The sequence below is a fragment of the Morchella sextelata genome (assembly GCF_020137385.1).
Source record: "Morchella sextelata strain SCLS chromosome Unknown scls_18, whole genome shotgun sequence".
In the NCBI taxonomy this organism is placed as follows: domain Eukaryota; kingdom Fungi; phylum Ascomycota; class Pezizomycetes; order Pezizales; family Morchellaceae; genus Morchella; species Morchella sextelata.
The window spans coordinates 1,346,995-1,366,991 of record NW_025408633.1 but is presented as its reverse complement, the minus strand read 5'-3'; the positions used below and the strand labels follow the sequence as shown (position 1 = coordinate 1,366,991).

At 46.1% G+C, this 19,997-nt stretch overlaps 4 protein-coding genes across 4 annotated transcripts; 3 read left to right on the top strand and 1 right to left on the bottom strand.

Moving 5' to 3' along the window:
- Positions 1–196: 196 nt before the first annotated feature.
- H6S33_004858 (uncharacterized protein) lies at positions 197–2,171 on the top strand (the record flags this gene model as incomplete). The annotated part of the gene is made up of 2 exons (XM_044836224.1): positions 197–540; positions 596–2,171. The coding sequence occupies 2 exons, from the start codon at positions 197–199 to the stop codon at positions 2,169–2,171; spliced, it is 1,920 nt and encodes a 639-aa protein (XP_044690831.1).
- A 5,174-nt stretch (positions 2,172–7,345) lies between these two features.
- Positions 7,346–8,635, top strand: H6S33_004857 (uncharacterized protein; the record flags this gene model as incomplete). The annotated part of the gene is made up of 9 exons (XM_044836223.1): positions 7,346–7,386; positions 7,463–7,475; positions 7,599–7,624; positions 7,704–7,730; positions 8,100–8,205; positions 8,287–8,299; positions 8,379–8,393; positions 8,476–8,502; positions 8,577–8,635. 9 exons carry the CDS (start codon positions 7,346–7,348, stop codon positions 8,633–8,635), a joined length of 327 nt encoding a protein of 108 aa, XP_044690830.1.
- Positions 8,636–11,442: 2,807 nt separating this feature from the next.
- Positions 11,443–13,622, top strand: H6S33_004856 (uncharacterized protein; the record flags this gene model as incomplete). The annotated part of the gene is made up of 9 exons (XM_044836222.1): positions 11,443–11,576; positions 11,645–11,849; positions 11,929–12,045; positions 12,310–12,334; positions 12,503–12,527; positions 12,611–12,808; positions 12,948–13,175; positions 13,318–13,358; positions 13,462–13,622. The coding sequence occupies 9 exons, from the start codon at positions 11,443–11,445 to the stop codon at positions 13,620–13,622; spliced, it is 1,134 nt and encodes a 377-aa protein (XP_044690829.1).
- Positions 13,623–14,024: 402 nt separating this feature from the next.
- On the bottom strand, positions 14,025–15,054 carry H6S33_004855 (uncharacterized protein; the record flags this gene model as incomplete). Its single annotated transcript, XM_044836220.1, has 2 exons — positions 14,025–14,453; positions 14,899–15,054. The coding sequence occupies 2 exons, from the start codon at positions 15,052–15,054 to the stop codon at positions 14,025–14,027; spliced, it is 585 nt and encodes a 194-aa protein (XP_044690828.1).
- Positions 15,055–19,997: the final 4,943 nt, after the last annotated feature.

The following is a 19,997-nucleotide window of genomic DNA, read 5'->3' as shown; positions in this document are numbered from 1 at the left end:
CACTCACTCACTCTCATCATCATCGGTCAATAGCAGCTTCTCTTTCCTTTTCTCTTTCTCTTTCTCTTCTTCCGTTGGAGCGCTAGTCGTCCATTCATTCATTTCTTTCCTCTTTTTTCCTTCTTTTCATTAAACCTTTCTCACGCCATATCGCTAGCCGATATTGATTCAAATAAAACCCAATAAAAAAATAACAATGAGAGGCCTCCTCAGCTACTCCGGCCCCGCGGCAGTAATATTTGCTACCGCATACCTCACCAAGACCGCCTCAGCACGTTTCCCTCAGGCGGCCAGAGATGATGTCAAATTCAACTCCACCCGTGTTCCCGGCGTTTCAATCTCTTACCGCAACCCTAACATTTGCGAAGAGACCCCAAATGTCGAGTCTTATTCCGGATATATTCAGATCCCGCCAAACACACTTGATTATAAACAAGATTACCCAATCAATACTTTCTTTTGGTTCTTTGAGGCTCATAACGACTCTGCAAATGCACCATTGACTGTGTGGATGAACGGTGGACCTGGATCGTCTTCTATGTAAGTTCTATATGCTTATTCTTTGGTGAAATGATAACACTAACGCATCCAACAGGAACGGTCTTTTCGAAGAGGTCGGCCCCTGTGATGTCAAGAATGACTCCAAGACAACTGTCAAGCGTGAATTCGCTTGGAATCGTCTTACCAATCTTCTATTCATCGACCAGCCCGTTCAGGTCGGCTTCTCCTACGACACACTTAACAACGGTACTCGTACTTTTGACCACAAAGCCAAGGGCTTCAAGGACACTCTCAAGAACTTCACCGCCACCGAGACCATCCCGCCAAACAACGCAACCTACATGGTCGGCACCTTCCCGTCGCTCAGCGTCAACAACACTGCAAACAACACCGACATCGCCGCTCAGGCCTTCTGGTACGGTATGCAGACCTTCACCGAGGCCTTCCCGCAGTACAAGAAGCTCGACGAGGTCTCCATCTACGGTCAATCATACGGTGGTCACTTCGCCCCCCGCTTCTCTGCCTACCTCGAGCAGAAGAATGAACAGATCGGAAACAACACCTTCAAGGCCCCCCGCGGCCGCACCGAGAAGCCTGCAAAGCTCAACGTGAAGACCCTTGGTGTTGTCTCCGGATGCATCGACTACCCAACCCAGTACGCGGGTTTCTACACCCTTGGTGCAAACAACACCTATGACATCCCGTTCCTTAACCAGTCCATTGCTAGCACTCTCCTTAACCAGTACACAAAATCCGGCGGCTGCAAAGACGCATACCTCGAGTGCCAGAAACTGATGAAAGACGACCCATGGGGTGACAAGGGCACTGTCCGTGCCTGCATCGAGAAGGCAAACAAAGGCGTCTGCAGCATCGTCCACGACCAACAGCCAGTCACCGACTTTGAGTACGTTGCCATTGAGGGAAGGAACAGATATGACATCACCCACAACAACACCGACGGATTCCCATGGACCCATTGGAAAGGATATCTCATGGACGCCAATGTCCAGCGCGAGCTCGGTGTCCGCGTGAACTACACCTCATCTTCTGCCGCTGTCAGCCGCGCCTTTACATCCTCCAACGACCGCTTCGGCGCCGGCTTCCTCGAGGATATCGGTTACCTCCTCGACAAAGGTGTCAAGGTGTCAATGATCTACGGTGACAGGGACCACGCTTGCAACTGGTACGGCGGTGAGCTCGTCAGTCTCGCGGTCAAGCACAAGAAGCAGAAGGAGTTTGCGGCAGCTGGATACACAAACATCATTGACAGCAAGGGCACCGTCGGTGGCGAGGTCAGGCAGTATGGTAACTTCTCGTTCTCCCGTGTTTACCAGGCTGGGCATGCGGTTCCTGCCTATGCTCAGGAGATCTCGTTCCGCATCTTTGAGCGTACCCACAATGGTATGGATATCGGCACTGGAAAGGAGAAGGCTCTTGATGCATTCTCGACCAAGGGTGGCTCTCAAAGCACTACTAAGACCAAGAACGAGGGATTCGGGCCTGCGCCGCAGTGCTACCTTCCTGACTTTAAGGGATGCAATGAGGAGCAGATGAATGCGTTGAACAATGGAACCGCGGTTGTTGAGAACTACTATGTTGTGAAGCCGGCTGGTGGTATTGGGTTCAACAGGCCGGTGAAGTCGACGGCGGGTACGGGGATTGTGAACTAAGAAAAAGAAAACAATATGTAGAGTCTGGCGGGTGGTTCGGAGAGGAGTTGGTTTTGGTTGTGTTTTTTTCTTTTTAGAGATTTCTTTTTGTTTGCATAATGATCTTTTTGGAGTTTTGTTTATTTATGAGGATAACGGACAATCAAATCATGGCGTTAAACACTGTAAAAAGTCCTTTTATTTATCGTAGTTGCAACTAGTGAACTCTGTGAAGTTGAGAAATTCATTTCGGACGGGTTTATAATTTGACCAATGGGAGCTGCACAGGTACACAAAGCTTTGATACTGTCAGAATAGAAGCTTTTACCGGCTTCCTCAAACTTTAATAAGTTTTGATAATGAATTACTTATGTTAGTAAGATAACTTACCTCGAATTCAATATTGCTGTATAGTTTAGGGGATGAATGTGAAATTATTCTGTCAGCCTATAATTGACTGCACTATTAACCATGAAGTAATCAATCAAACTGTACTATTAACCGTCACTACTGTTAGCGTATCCCACGAGAGTGCAATTCGACCTGTCGGCCTAGGATCATGGGCAAGATTCATACAGAGATTCGACTTTCTGGAGATACAAAGCGAATTGATATTAATGAATTCTGCCGCCATGGAAACCTATATGGAAATTTTAGTTAGACAACAATCTCAATCGTGAGATGGAATCAACGAGAGACATGGATTTTAGGAGGTGAACTAAAACTATGTACGTGGCTTACTTCTTGATAATGCATCGCCAAATTATTGCACTTGAACCTCATGTTGCATGATGCTTGGTTGTTGAACTCATTCCCACGTGGCCGTCCGGGGTTACCGTCGGGATGTATCTACAGGGATAACTTGGCGATATTGGATCCCGAGATTAGAAAAGCGGGATGCTCAGAGCTGACTTCTTAAGCGGGTTTGCTAAAGTGTCCGTTCTCACCTTCTTCATCGATTTCCCGGATGATAGACAAACTCCCCACAGAGGATTCCTTTGATTCTTATTGGGTCACCCTGATATACTCAGACACACTTCTTATCAAAGCTGTTGATTGCTCTCCTCCAACACCTAGTTGGCCGATTCCCGAACGGTTCAAATTGCCACATCCGAGACACAACAGCTGACTCAAAACCAGATTGCCGGGAGCGAACAGACCCTTAATTCCAGTAAGCTAAACGCTAGTGTTGTGATAACTAAACCGAACACTTGGCATTGACGTGCGCACCTCGATTGACCTTCGACAACGTCACCACAAACCTCTTCCTCTCTCCATCACCCCTTCATCCAGTGTCACAGCATCTCTTTCCCAGACAGACTGCGTTGATTCGCTCGGTTTAAGATGAACAACTTCACAGGTGATCACTCGATTACTAACTACTTGTGGGATTACTTATCCAGCTTATCACCAAGCATCGTTATTAGGCCCCCACCACGAGGAGAGCCCGGAAAAGCGCAGGGCTCGGGATGAAAGTTAGGCCTTCCGTGAAAGGGGACGTAAAGGCCCCATAGTGCCGGGCAACGTTGCTCCAAGTTCTCTCGATGGATATTCAGGAAACCAAATAAGTAGGCTTATTGGCCATTTGAGCCGAGTTAGTTACCGTAAACACCGATATATCAAAGCAGTCTCAAATTCAGACTCTTTTCAGTGTTCTGAGAGTAACGATCGTCATCTTCTAGGGTTTCCTATATCATTAGTAATCGTCCCAGGAATAGGTCATCGATAATCAATTAGATGAAAGAATTTAAGATAAAACAGTGCTACAAGGGTTATAGATATCAGTTTTGTGGAAGTATTACATATTTATTTCCCTCGTTCTGTGATAAGATCCGAATAGCTAACGATGGCGCTTAGAAGACCTTGAAGGTGATGGATGGGATATATTCCAGTATTTTGTCATGGGAAGGGCCATTTGAAAAATACTCATATGTACGAACCGCGGATAATGGAATCGGTAAGTTTCCTTTCACAACACAGCCGTACTCAGTGGAATTTTCACTTAACTACCGGATTCATGTACTTGAGGTTAACTGGATACATGTAGTCTTGCTGGGTGCAGATGAAACAAAGGAAAAATGCTATTCACAGACCGTCACTCGGTACGCCTGGCTTAACTACAGGTAATAATTATATTCCTTGCCTTGCATCTACTACAATTTTTTTTTATTGGAGTACCGCGGATCGGTTTGTTTGTCCTCGGTCTCAAGGCCCCGGAGCCCTCTCCCGGGATCCTGGCCGTTGGTCCCATTCACAATTTTTAAGGGAAACCATGCACCTGGTATTTGGGCCCGATTTTATATATTATATCTCATTAGACTAATTCACAATTATATCCTCGGTCTAGAGTAGCTAATATAAAGACACCTCATTGGCGCGCCTCGCATGTGATCTCTTCGCGAAACATGTCATCTATCTGGAATTATTACTAAACTTAATGTTGGGAATAGCTTTCGGCCATTGGTTGACATCATAACATTCTACCTGTGAAGATTGAAACGGCACAATGCATTGACAGTATGGAATACCTGACCCACAGAATTTAGGCTACAGGGAAGTTTTCTGGCATTAAAGGATAACTGGGATAACTCCAGATATATTCATCCAACAGAACACGTAAATATGGTGTCTGTACATTACGAGCACTTACTTATCAAGGTCTGGTGGTAACACAGGTCGATAAAATATATAAGTTACGCACCAGACAATATTTTTAGCGAGCTACAGTCGTTCAAGGTCCCTGTCAATGACAATGACAATGGCAAACAGGGGCTATAATTATGGTACGCAACAGCCAAGCTGCGAGATCTCCAAATTCTTTTAATTTCTATTGGCTCGAACTCCTCTGTTATTTAAAACGGCTGTAGGTACAGGCAGCGTTCGTGAACGACTGTAGTACTACCTAGAGTAGGTACTCTACTCTACATATTTTGGTGGAGGACCGAGAGTTATTCCACAAATAACGACGGGCATGATATGCGAATAGGGTAAAGGATTAACTCAGGTGTCTTGACTGAAACATGGCTTGCTTATGCCCGGAGAACGGCAGTCGTAAAGCGGCAACGGAATGTAAGAAGGGGGTTCGACCATGAAAGGTTATGATCGGTAGTGCGTGCTGACCGCCCTGAGTTGAGTATTGCTGTGAACATTTTCAAGGACTATCAATTGATAGCAGAGGAAAGAAGGTTCAAAGCTAACGTTGTTTGAATACGTTTGAGACTGTGCGTTAATTGTGTGGAAGGTTAATATCTTCAATAAAAAACACTCGCGTTTTCTATGACTAACAATCCCAAAAGTCCAATTTGGTCAGAACTCCCGGAGAGCAGGATTTAGGAGGTCTTTTTCCCCGACAGCAGCAGCACGTGACTAAGAGAAAGATACAAATTTTTCTTGGTGATAATTCCTGGCGCTTACTTACAGATCATTGGGGGATAAATTTCACAGAACCTTCTAGCCTTACAGCCAGATAGATGGGTCCAAGTGTTGGCGAAAATCAATGTAATCAAAAATCCTCTGAGGCTTATCACCAATAGCTCTGGCAGGACTATTCCGCTGACATCAGTTTACTCGTTGATTTTATAGGGCTAGAGGGTCTTTCAAAGGTTGGATTGGTTTGCTTGACATTGCTGTCTACCCAAAGGATGTTTATTTCACCCCTTGATTCTACGATTCGTGGGATAGGGTCGATCGAAAAGAATATTCCTCCGGTAGAAAAAAATGGAACGTCAAAATGCACCGAAAGCCATGAGCCTTCTGTTAAAATGTCGGCTGGTTCATGAAATCTCACCAGTTTTGTTTCAAATATCAGCTACGATGACCGATTTAATGCCTGACATTGCTGGTGTGTGGTCTTTCAAAACCATTTTTCAACAACCTGACTCGTTTAAAAGCTTATGGGGTGTACAATATGCATAAGTGCTAGAGTAAACTATCAACGAAATCAACCTTGCTCGCTCGAGAAAAAAAATATAAGATCAATCTTAACAACGCTGGAAACTGGACGAGATTCAGAGCATGGATGGGCTTTGGACTAGGGATTGGGACATAATGTGAATCTTCGTCTTGCCGCGACGCTTGTGCGCGGCTAAGAATGGATAACGCGTCCATCGTAGAGCAAGTAACTGGGTATAACCTTAGGGTGCAGAACATACACTCCCGGCTAATGTTCGATTCAGTCAATACGTTGGCGAACATCGACATGGTACACCACCAATAACGGATCGAGGAGTAATAACGTGTTTCTCCTTATCAGTCCAACCTGGCTTGCCGATCTTGCTTTTTTATAAACATACGAGGAGCATCATGGGCATTTGTGGTGCATACCATGCAGACCTTTCGGATACGTGGCGCAGGCGGGCCGGGAGGTGAGTCGCGGTGAAAGTTTCCATTCTGGTTTAAATGTGAACAAGTTGATATTAGAACACACGGCACGCGATATGCTCCTGTGAATAATAAGCGCGTAATCCGACTGTATTGCATGGATAGACACCTTTGTGATATCGCGTGAGCTTCCATCCCAAGTCAGTGGTGCCCCGCATCAATCATCAGACTTCGGTTGAATAAGGTTTGACTTGGGCTGACTAGATCACTCGACCAAATGGCTGGATATGCAAATTGTTCTCAAATTAAGGGGTGCAGGTGAATAGGATGAAAATAGGTGCTATGTGTGTTCCTGACCTGATATTTCCCCATCGAGAAGGAGGAGTGAGGGAAATCTGCATGATGGTGGATCGGATTTGCGTCATTCTAGAAACCCAGTCTTGGATCAAACGTCCTACCCACCGTGAGGCAAGAGGTGCAGCTTTTTGTACTGGGTAAGAAACAACAACAACGAGTGAGAGCTGATGATATATCGATCTCAAGCTGTGGTTGATTAAGACATGCAATATACAGTCAGAAGTCAGGCCACCTCAACCGCAGCAGGGATCATTCAGTGGGCTCTAGCGAGAGGAAATGCGTTTAGCACCGGGAGTGATAATCCGGATGTGTGAATACAATATTATTCTCCCCGGATCAACAGGAATGTTCGATTCACTAAAAAGGTGGCACATGCATTTTACAGGGATATTCTCTACTGCGATTGAATCTCAACGCAATGCCCTATTGGGGCCGGCCACCATCGCAAAATTTACTCATATGTATAGCCAGCACCTCAGGGCTTGGTGGTAATATTGATGGCCCTTTCCATCATTCGTATGTATGAAGATCAGGTAAATAGTTGTCTTAACCATAAGCGGTACGTATTTCATCCCTCATAGTATATGGTACCGTTGATGACGATTAAAGTGTAGGCGTTTCTAATGTCCAGCCAGATCCATGTGTTTTGTGAGCCATCACACCGACAAATTAGCACTCCGACCCAAAAGAAAGTAGTACTTTATAGGCAGTAGAAAAGTCCAGATCATGTCTCAGTCTCTGGGGTGACTTGACAGAATTCAGCTGATCTAGGATTCCTCGACCACAATCCACTGGGGGTAGGTAATTTCTATACCTCTATAACATAAAAATGTCGGAATTAGAATTCTTCAAACTGCTCACGTGCCCCTCCCCTAGACCTCAGCAGGAACATAAGAAGACTAGGTAACCAGGGTTCTGGGTACCACAAATATTCAACCCGAGACAAAATTGGAAGAAAAAATATCTGCGACTCCCTTTCCGGAGAGTTCCGATGATACATCATTGGGGGGGTTACTTGCCGCGAGTGGGTATTAATGTTCTATTACCACTATGAACTGAGATGGTGCGAGCGACAATTGCAAGCATGTACGGAAAGGAAAGAACTGCACTCAGTAAGCAGGGCTAGGATAGGCCTGAAGCCAGTACCCGAGATTTGATACCGGAGGATAGTTGCTTTGTAGCCACGCAAGGAGCGCAAAGGGGGGGGGGGGGGAGGGAGATCAATAAGGACTTGGACTCCTAAATTGGTGGAGTTTAACCAATTTAATCCAGCACGCACCACCAGAATAGCGGGAGCGCTAGCTACCCGGCCAGAGTTCAAATTCTTGGGACGCGGAAAACAGAAAGTAGATTACTTGCGCCGTTTATTGAAGATTGGGTATCCAAGGGACTTGGGGGAAGCGATGGTTAGCTAAGTAGTTGGCAGTCGGTGGGCATATTTAAAAAAAATATTCACTAGTATTTGACATGGCGTGTGTAATCCCCCCCGATCGTTTTTCTTTTAAAAATAGGGATCTCGTTAGATCCTCAGATTAAATTTTACAACTGAAGATAAATTTCTGTCAGGTAGGTAGAAAGCCTCCTAGGATAGTTATTGCACGTATCGCAACATCGGACTGAACGGGGTAAAATGGCCTTTGTGGGCTAGAAAACATCCATCCATGTGGAGTTACAGGTGACTCTCTGGACAGTGCATCAAAGCACTGAAACATGGCGAATGATGATTCATGATGCTGACGCATCTGAGAGGTAACCACGAATCTGCTTTATGCAACCATACTCTTCTATACCTTCATCCGAGCACATAACCATTCTAGAATAGACGGGATTCATCTCTCTGAACGAGGAAAGAAACCTATCTGTAAAACAGATAATCGCATAACCAGAAACCGGCACAAGGATTCTATCCGCCACCTAGGTTCCGCGGGCAAATCCAAAGGAGTGGTCTCTTGAATTGGACATCATGCATAATACAAAACGCAATGTCAAACATCTTGGGAATCTGGTAATAGCGTGCGCCATGTTTCTTTCTTTCCCGATACCTAGCTGTATCAAGTACCGCAATTAACAAGGCGCCGAGAAATTCAGCAAAGGGCTAAACTGTTGTTCTAAACCGCCCTGAAGTACCTACAGTATGCAAAGATCTATGGGTGGTATTATGAACATGGGAGCTCCCTGTTACCAAAGTCCGGAAATATCTGCACCAACCAGTAATAGACTGCTGCACCGAAATCTAACGGCCCTACAGGCTACACAAAATACCTTTCGCATAATGGCTAGCTACACAAATGGAATACCAAAATAGTGTGTTGTAAAAGACGCATCTGTTTCGAATCAGACCCGCAGAAAAAACGGTAGCTAACTATGCATGTAGGTAGAGACGTAGTTATGTGACCTACCTACTCGTGGTAGGATCTATACTACTTTATACTATGCCAAGCCAGCAAAAAACGGAGGGGGAAAACAAAAATGAGCCTTTAAACAGTGTAGGCAATATTGAGTATGATTAGGTTGGTAAATATCGATTGATTGGTCCACTGCGGCATATGCAACTGGCTGACTTTTGACTTACCCGCACGTTTACGTTTGGCAAGTTACGCTTGTCTTATTGCAATACTATGCTATATTATTGGTGATGCAGGTACAGGTAAGATATGGAAAAGGAAGAAAGAAAGAAAAAAAAAATGGATGGTACGGAATGTTACCTACGTGCTGTCGGTAACAGCGGGCCGAGATATCTCGCAAGGACTTATGAGGTTGCTATAACCCGAGCGCGTGGTCGGAGGAATCTATCAACGCGATCGCATTGCTGATGAGGGAGCGTGCGTTGCGTTGCTCTGCTGGTAAAGGCTACATACTCTAGAGTGGGTTTACCATTACCGCTGGACAGGACGCTTACATGAGGAACCTATCGCCAAAAACTCGAAAAATTGGCTAGGTACTATAGCGCCAGATCAAAATTTCCTTTATGGGAAACTTCTGATGTAGATCGATGCTATTTAGCCAATCGTTGGGGAGGTAATATCTGGCCGTCGGTAGCCAATTCTTCGAGTTTTTGCGGTAGTCCTGGGCCCTGGGCTTTCCCGACAGACCGAACAACATATCTGCTACACCTAAATTAACCAGCAAAGCAATGACCACCGAATCGGATCAATTGGTACCTCGGGAGGGAGGGAGGGAGGGAATGTTTGAGCAAACGACATCTCTCCCAAGAAAGTGTGTGCGTGCGCCGTGCGTGCGTTCGTGCATACTCAAACGAGATCGTCAGCTGTAGGCAGTGCCACTTGCCGTCTCGGCATTGCATCTTCAACCAAGGGCTCGGAATATGGCTTCTTCCGGGTCCAGAGCAAGGTCCATTGGATGGGTGGGTTTAATACCGGGTAGGGGGATCTATTCGATACACCACATCGGTAGGTCAGTGGACCAGAAGGGTACATGCTTTCCTCTCTTTGCGTACTCTGGAGTATGTGGGCGCAGGCAAGTGTGGCTACTCTCTCTACGAGTCTACATAGATATCTCTCTTTTCAGTCTTTTTCCTTTTTATCCTGACATTTTTATTTTTTTATTTTTTGCTTTGTTTTGACGTGGAGGAAAAAAGGATTTCCAGCCCCCCGCCCAACCCACTCACACGTGGAAATAGATGCATCATCATCATAATAGCTACTATATTGCGGCAGCAGTAGCAGCGGCGTACTGCCAGATAGAGTGCACACCTACCATATGTGCTCTACTCTACTCAACTCTGAAGTGGAGTACCACATGCTCCCTGAATCACACCACTTGTTTATTCCTCATAAACGGGCGCTTTTCGAGTCTGTTGCGGTGACAGAGCAGACTCGCAGGGCATGGCGTGTCTGGTCTTATTGCTCTAACGGCTTTTATTATGCTGGAGCGGTGTATGATGTGATTGGGGTAGATTAGCCGCCCCCCCGTCCATCCATGGGTTGGCTAGTTGAATCTTAAGCGAGAACGAGGTGGAGAGCCATAACAGGCATGAGGTAGAGAGCGGAGGAGGTGGAGGAGGTGGAGGTGGGAGGTGGGAGAAAAGCAAGTGCAGGAGAGGAGCAAGCATGCATATGGGTGGTGGGTGGCATAATGTATGCGTACTCTACTGGAAATGATAACTTCTGCTGACGCTCTTAGGCAGGTATCCTGAACGCACTCTGCCATCCACACTTACCATAACCTACACCACATGCATGCCTATCTATCTAACTGACTCTGTCTAACGGGATCCCCACACCGCTGGAAAAAGCTATGTACCACAGAGATATAAAGAGGTCGATGGTATCCGCGCCGTCGGTATTTTTAATCGCCTGGAGAGTTTGTCCAGGACCTACCAGCATTTTGGAGAAATATTACCGCATTTTTATTTTTGTTTTGCCCCTTTGACTGGAGCCCTGATAATTCAAAAAGTACCGCACAGAATAGATTCTTTCGTCACACTATCTCTACAGAAGACACGGGGGGTGCCGACAAGCCCTAAAAAGCGCAAACAAGCAAGCAAGGAAGGAATAGAGCACCACACTAATACTATTTATCATCAATCACCTCATCAGCACACGATTTGCATACGGCGAAAGCAGGGAGGATCATAAACCGAGTAGAGAGAGACATGTCAACGCTTGTTCAAGCACCAACCATGCCGGAGAACGTGCGTGAGAACATAAACAGCACTGTTGGTACCTTATCCGCCGACGAAGCCGACGAGGGTAACTGTATGGACTGGAATGGTAGAGAAGAGGAGAGGTAAATAGTGTTTATTCTCTCGGTGTAGGGGGAACTCAACTGACAATGTCATGCATTGCCCCCTCTAGATACAGCCTGTCATCCGATGAGGAGGAGGAAGAAGATGAAGAAGAAGAGACGTATTCTTCGGACGAGGAACCTTCATCCGATGATATTGACGACGACGATGATGCTGTCTCAGAGGTCCTGTCGACAATGTCGTTGTCGGAGTCTATAACGGACTATGTTTATGAGAATGGGCGACGCTATCATTCGTATCCGCTCGCGTGCTATGTGAGCGAACAACAAGAAACCCCCGCCACGCTCCTTTGATTTTATGATAACATCACTGACAAGTACTTTTGAACTGTAGGCATTTCCAAACGATGAGCAAGAACAGGATCGACTGGACTTGATGCATCATTTATGGAACCTTGCTCTCGGTGGTGAGCTTTTCCTCTCACCAATTGATAAATCAAACGCAGAAAGGGTATGTTGTTTGCTCGTTTACTAGTTTATTACCGTTATTGGTTAGAGAAGCTTTGTGCGGCTAGCTAGGGGGTTGAGATTTGTGGTTGGTGGTGGTGAAACCATTGCTTGATACATCAGGGGCAATTCAGGGCCCGATTGAGTTTAGCTATCTTTCGTTGGCTAGAAAGAATCTGGGTCCTGAATGCTCACTAATTATCGTGAATGGTTTTTTTTTCTTGCATACCCTTTTTCTTGTCTCCGACCATTCTAACGTTTGATACAGATTCTTGATGTAGGGACTGGAACTGGTAAGATTATCATATCCCTATTTATTCCTAGTAGCTTTAATGTGCGCACATATTGCGCACAGATCACCCCATTTGGAATTTTCCACTAGCTTCACATTGAAACGTTACGTTAGGAGAATGAGCGCAGCAGCTAATCTAGTTTCTTTTATCCTTTTTTTGTCACGATAGGCATCTGGGCTATCGATACAGCAGAGTACGTTACCTCATTTATTACAACTTTGAACTTTTACAAACCTACGGCTAGCTACTATTTGATAATTTACTGACCACCACTAGTCTGCTTCCAAAAACAACAGTAATCGGAAACGACCTCTCACCAATCCAACCAGTCTACGTCCCACCAAATCTTCATTTTGTGATCGACGACTGTGAGGAAGAGTGGCCTTTTCCTGATAATCATTTTGATTTAATCCATATCCGCAACCTGTCTGGCGCAGTGCGGGACTGGAAGAAGCTATATGCACAGGCTTTCCGGTGTGTGTCTGCGTCGGTCCAAGAAGAGAAGAGAAAAAGAGAGGGGGTGCATGTATAGACGAGGATGGGGAATATGTTGAAAAAGATGAAAAGATAGTCCGAACTGAATCTAACGTTGGGCCCGTATATCGATTTAAAGGACACTTAAACCCGGCGGTTGGATCGAACTAAAAGATCACTCACGGCCCTTCGATTGCGACGACGGCTCACTCTCGAGTGACAACATACTACAAAAATGGGTCAACGACTTCGATAAGGCCTCCGATATGGCCGGCGTGACGTGGATCATGGCGGAGCAATTCAAAGAAGATTTGCCAGATGCCGGATTCAAAGAGGTCACAGAAAGGAGCTTCAAGGTCCCGCTTGGGTAATGAAAAATTCCATTTTTTCCCCTCCCCCCTTTTTTCATATTTCTTTTTATTTCAATTCGACGGAGAGGTTGAGGGAGACGAGAAAAGGAAGAAACAAGTTGTGTTTACTGACGGGGTACTGGCGGGATGTGAATGTAGAACATGGGCGGAAGCTGAAGGCGATAATATGAAGGAAATGGGTATGTCGTGTTGGGCGGGCCGGGCCGGGTGGGAGTCGGTGTAGCGGTTTCTCGCGCGCGGCTAAAGTCACTCACTTACTTACCTTTGCTTGTTACTCAATAGGTATCTTTCTACGAGAAGTGCTGCTCGTTGGCGCACAGGGATTGACGCTCGCCATGTTTACGAGGATGCTGGGGTGGGATAAGCAGGAGGTTGATGTGCTGGTAGCAAATATTCGCCAGGCCATCCAGGACCCAAGTATCAATGTCTATATTAAATTGTAAGTTACTCCCTTGACTTTTATCCTCTTTGGGTGCATTGAATTGCTACATGTTTGCTGATAGATATCATATTTGCCTATCTAGCTTCGTTACATACGCTCAAAAACCACTCACAACACGTCCTAGTTGAAAGAGCACTTTTCTTTACCTGTATATAACGAAACGGCGGAATAATGATTGTAGATGGCGCTTGCCCCCTAATTTAATTCCTTTGAACCCTCCATCCCCTCCTTGTGAACTCACTTCTTCAAAAACGCAGGTAAACACGATATTTTTCGCAGCTGCACTAACCACATCCAGCCATATAACCCCAACCCAGCCAGCCAGCCAGCTCCGTCCGACCCCCGACCCATAAACTAGGGCTGTAACTAACAATAGATTCCCGTTTACCTACCAATAAAACAATCAAAACGCCAAATTCTTCATATCCGCCAACGTCCAATACTTTCTCATATTCTCCGCCCCCAACTCCACAACCTCATCCTCCAAATGCCTCCACAGCACCTCCCCAAACGTCTCCATGAGCTCCTTGAGCTCCCTTAATACCAGCTCCCGCTCGCCGCTCTTGCACTCCTTCAGGTACGCCGCATACTTGTCGAGGCCCTCGTGGATCTTGCGGTGCTGCGCCAGCAGCTCGTCCTGCTTGCGGAAAGCGGGCATCTTGCGTGCGAGGTTGGGGAACACGTAGCTCTCCTCGATGGAGTGGTGCATCTCGAGGTGCTCGGAGAAGCGGAGGGCGAAGGCGATGAACTCGCGCAGGGACATGGACCGCGGGCGTTGGTTAGTGGTGCAGGCCTTGTAGATCTCGTTCCAGGAGAGGCGGAAACCGTTGTGCTGCCAGACACCCCCGGGAAAGAGAGAGAGGTGTGGGTTAGTTATGTGTGACAGACAGCATATCAATTTAAACGTGCTCCTTGTCGGGATGTTTTTCTTGCATGGGGGTTGGGGTTCTTGGGCTATTTTTGAGGGGGGTTTCACAAAGCACCCTATTAACTTGACGGTTGACAGCCTTACCCTGGCTGGATATCTTGAGGGCTATTCCAGCTGCAGCTGTGCATACTTACTGACCTACCTACCTGCCTACCTTCCTAGCTGGCTAGCTAGCATATAGCCAGCTACTGGTCCGGGGGAAATTCCGGTGGATAAATTGCCAAATTACAATTTACGACAACAATAAATAACAATAAACCATAATAATGGGGGGAAAAATAGAACCAAAAAAATCAAAATTAAAGCAGAAATAAAATAGAAATAAAACAGGGGAGCGCGGGAGATTTACAAACTGATCCATGTGTTCCGCCAACCGATTATATTGTCGGAACTCTGACGCGGTGAGCTTCGGCAATTGCTGCTGCTGCTCGGTTTTCTCGCCGGTATCAGCTCCAGGTGACATTGACGTTGACTGCTGCTGCTGTGATGCTTGGCCGTCCGACATGGTAATGGCAATGGTTGTGGTTGTGGTTGCTGCTGTAGCCGTGGAATAGTAATGGATACCCTGAGGTCCTAGACCTTGTAGTCGACCTCGCGAACCGTTTTTATAGATGTGGGTTTGGGTTGCGGCGAGTAGTGCACCACAGCTTAAGCTTGGGTAAATAAATAATATCGTGAGCACAAGTACGTACATTAAGTGCGTATAGCAGCACACCCCCCCCCGGGCCCGGTGGAAGCAGAGGAGTAATTACCTCTTGCGTGGTATTACCAACAATGGGTGTGATATGCGGGAGAGCAGATGAAGCATGGAAATGCACACAGAAAGATGGATTCAGGAAAAGAGCAGCTACGCGGGGATCCGATTTCTTTTTACGTCAAAATCTATCGGCCGTGCCGGGTTCATGGCACGTGATCAGTGTCTTGATTATATAATGTCTGATCCTGTGTGACAAATACCTTTTAGGAGCCGCACAAGGGCTTTGTTCGGTCGACCCCTTCATGGGGTATCACTCGCGATTTGTAGGGACTGGTTTTCTTGATTCATTTGAGTGACGATCGATCAGGTTGAACCCTGGACGGGCGGGACATGCAGGTGTAGTTATACCACGTTGGCTATGTGGGTGTTAGGTCTCGGGCTCAGCGGTGTAAATGAAGCTCCTAGGCCGCCGTCTGGCTAGCCAGTTGGGCGGCCCTGCGCTGCCCGGTCTGCTGTGGCAAACCTGATTGGCACTCAAGTCCTGGGGGCCGCGCTTGTTGATGCTAGGAGTAGGTGTGCATATACGCTCTGGATTACTATACTGTACAAGCAGCGCATACACATCCTGGTTGTCTCCTCTATCACGCGCGGATGGAAAGGGGGGGGGAGGGTGTAGAGAATTACCCTATCGGCGGCCAGTAGCTCGGGTATGCGCACTTGGAAGCAGTGGAATGGAATATGTTTTCTCCCCCCAGGATGTATTTAGGCTAGAGTCTTTCCAACATACGGAATTCCCTAGAAATGTAAAACCTTGATCCGTGGGTGAGCTGTCCAGATTCAAGGGAGGACATCATCAATCCTGTTAGGGAGTCATGCTATTTAGATGGCTGTGTCTCATCGGGTCCTGTCCCGGTTCCAGAGAAGCATCTCATCTCGCCTTAACAGTTATGTCGGGGTAGGTGACACTTCATGGGCCGATCGGAGAACCAACGAGCTATCTCTTATAGAGAAAAGGTAAACTACGTGCTCTACTGGCACAGGTGTATAATCTTTCCTGATTACTCAACTCACTAACTGGCCTTGCGTTAGTTCGGTTACTCATCCTCTCTCTCGACAAACCGGAACCATTCCGACGATTGGATCATAGAGCTTTTATGCTTACTTTGGTCGTTCCTCCCCCACCGATCCCCGGCAGTTGTATATAAACACTTGTATTATATATATCTATATCTATATCTATATATATGTATATAATATTTGATTACCACCAACTGCTCTCAAAGTGCCGTTCCCTAAGCAAGGAGACTTCGATTCCCCAATGTCTTTGAAAGCAACGGCGGGCTTGCAGTTGTTGGTACCGGTGTGTGTTGGTCTTCTTCCGGAATTCATATGCAAAGCGAGATAAACCCGCTCCCGCCTTAAGGCTGAAATATGATATGTCTACTAGTGGTTGTGGTAGTAATAGGATTAGCAGCAATAGTAATAAATACTAATCATCCAATATATTAAAGGGTCGCTTAACCAGCTTTCCCCAACGGCTCGTAAAAAAGAAAAGAAAAGAAAAAATGGAGATTTTTCCCTTTCTGCTGCAGGTCAGGGAGGGCTGTGTGTATCGCCGATAACTGACTGGCCCATGATGTTGATCTCTCGCTCATTTCTGCCGGCCGGCACTCTCCGGTCGGGAGTGCAGCGTCAAGTCAAGCTTCATGGCTTTGGCGTCGTGAAATATCCTGGGACCGGTACCTAGACGGGCTTCCGACTTTTCCCGTTACAGCTAGCTGGTGGGGAGGTCGCAAAACTAACATTTCCGATACCAGGGGTCAAATGTGCCGATCACTCTGGGGCTCGGAGTCATGGGACGTTTAACATTCTCCCCGAGATTGATTGAGTGCGTTACCAGTCAGTAACATGGCGCAAAAGCCATTGCCGAGATCGCTTCTGGAAAGGAGACTGGTTGGTGGTTACCTGTCTAGCCATGTCAGCGTATATATTATCTGCATGAATTCAGACATTTCCATTCTGGTGCTGGTCTAGACTTAAGTAGCTAGTAGATCTATACCACTTACGCCCTCTCATGTCTGGTCTAGTCCAACTAGAGTTATAGAAGAAGCACTGACCCAATGATACTTCTCATGGTTTAATAGAAACATGTATTATCCCCTGGCTATGGATGCTTTTGCGCCTTAGCACCCCAGGTAGCCCAGTTTCTACCAGGTACAAGTTACATTAGCAGAAATCGGGATACGGCTAATATCATAGTAATTTAGTATTGTATAAGTATACCGCCTTAGCCGTCCATTTTATCAAGGACAAACACTCTGATACTGTAGTACTAGGGTAGTCAAACGGTCAGTTCGCAAGCATCTCCGGTATTGTAAGTGTAAAATCAGGGTTAAAAGCAGAGGTAAGTTACCATTGAAGCTATTAAGCTACGTACTACGCCTTCGCTTCTCTGCCAGCCTTAGGGTTTCGAGTTGCCAAAAGAGTTAAATGTAATTATAGGGACATATAAATAGCCCTAGATGGATTATTACTTCGCGCCCACAGAGACATGGGAAGGGAGTAGGAATAACGAATGGCATTGTGATATGTGTGCATCATTTTAGGTATTATCCTTTCTTTATCCTCCATCTGTATAACACTGTCTCATCTGGATGATATGGGCCTGATGTCCCTCAGCGGTTGAATCCAGGGTTAGGGTTTATTATTCATCCAAGCCAAGATTTCAAGAATGTTTGTACGGACAAAGGTTCCCCCGAGCGATTATATTCGTGAACGGTATCGGTAAATGTTTCTGGAATTATAAATAGTGTGCCAGAAATGACGGCCAGTCGGAGCCGGAGTCCGGCTCCGACTCTGACCCCAACCCGACGCCAACTGCGGGCTGCCTCCCGAGGCATCTCGAGGCGAGGGGCCGAAGGAGGAGAGCAATTGGCGGTGAGGGTTGGGAGGCAAGCTCCACTAAGCTCTATACTATAATTTATCAAGAAAATTTGAGGCTCTATCGGGAAGTTGATGGAGTTTTGTAATTACTAACATTTCTTGCCGAGGCCGACCTGATTACCGCTATTTGCCGAAGGGCAGGGCATGTGGTTTGAATTTAATTAAGGTATCTCGAGACGGAAAATGTGAATAATGATCTGTAGAGGCTCTATGAATGTATTCGCCTCGGGTCTATCTCTGGCATGAAGCGATGCAAGAAGAAACAGAAGCCTTGTAGATTGGTTTAACGTTCGGGTGGCCATATTGTTAGCAGCGATCAAAGGCGTCATTGATATATCTAGAGCTTATCATCAACCTTAGAGTGCCTAATTTGACCCCGATACTAATTACGGATAATATGTGAATACGGGATTCCGTGTCCGTAGCGCGAGGAATACTATATTTTGGTATAATTTGGATAGAAATCTCCTGGCGACAGGACATACACCCCTACAGTGAGCGTCGATGTTGGGGCAGAAGAGTCGCGAGTATGGCCTCTTAGTCGTGTAATATTCTTCCTAAACTTAAGAATCAGGTTTAGTAGTTACCACTGACGAGAGAAAATAATTGGAATCATGTATTATCACTCGCATCGAAACGCCCCGACTGTTTTTTTTTTTTTTGTTTAATTAATTAATTGAACGCCCCGACTGTTGACGGATTGATTGATTGATTAGGCTCATGGTACATGCTGAGCTCGTGTAGGTATACTATCATTATCGGTACTACATGCATGGGCCGTGCTCGATAGTTTCCCATAGAGGTTTCTGAGTCGGTCGGTCACCTCTGGCCGGTACGGGCTATTCGTTTTAATCTATTTTTTTTTTGTTTAATTCGTTAATTGTATGCAGTATTCGTTTTCTATTGAGATAATTATAATGGATGAAGTATTTTAGATGACGGTTGTGTTGATGATGATGATGATGATGATGGAGAAACAAGAGTGAGGATGTGGAGAATTTTTTTCCTGCCTGGTATGTCACTCAGGTTTCTAAAGACAGATCTACGTATGGCTGGAAGTGCCAACTATGTCGTGTCATGTACTAGCACTATCGAGATAACCTAACCCTTAGTTCCTAATAAACTCATTCTCACAAGTAACGTTCTACACCTCGTCGTCTAAGGTCCCACAGCTGTACAGTATGTGTGGATATACTGGACCTTTTCAACCCTGAAGGAATCCGTCATCCCCGGTTGACTATCCTAAAAAATGTACCCTTTACCATATTTGGCCAAGAAAAAAAAATGTGACGCATGAGTTCTGAGTGAGTGCACCCTTCTAACCTGCGTGGAGAACATATACAAGATCGATTGATCAGGTTAACCAAAACTTTCGGACAACTATGAAGACTGGCCTGAAGTCGATGCATGTCTGAGCTAGACGATATTTAGGTACTGTTTAGCCTGCCGGCGGTGTGCTCTAACGGGGAGTGCTAATTGATGATATTGCTGAACGGACCGGCTAGGCCATTCAGGAACAAGGAGCGCTGCCCCTCAAACTTGACCGGTCACCAGTTTCTAACTATTCCTTGAGCTCTCGATACATTCTTTCCCTTGGGGGATTACAAGCCACAGTCAATTGAACCGTGTGACCGTGGTTCGTGGAAGATTCTCAGGTCATTAGTAAAGTCACACTTGCGGCCTCACGATAAAAGGTCCGTATTGACAGCTTAAGGGATAGAAAAACAGCTCTACCTAAGTGGTCGGTGGCCATAAGCGATTAAGGTGATAGGCAGTGGGGATCTATGCGCCCACCACCCCCGGCCCAC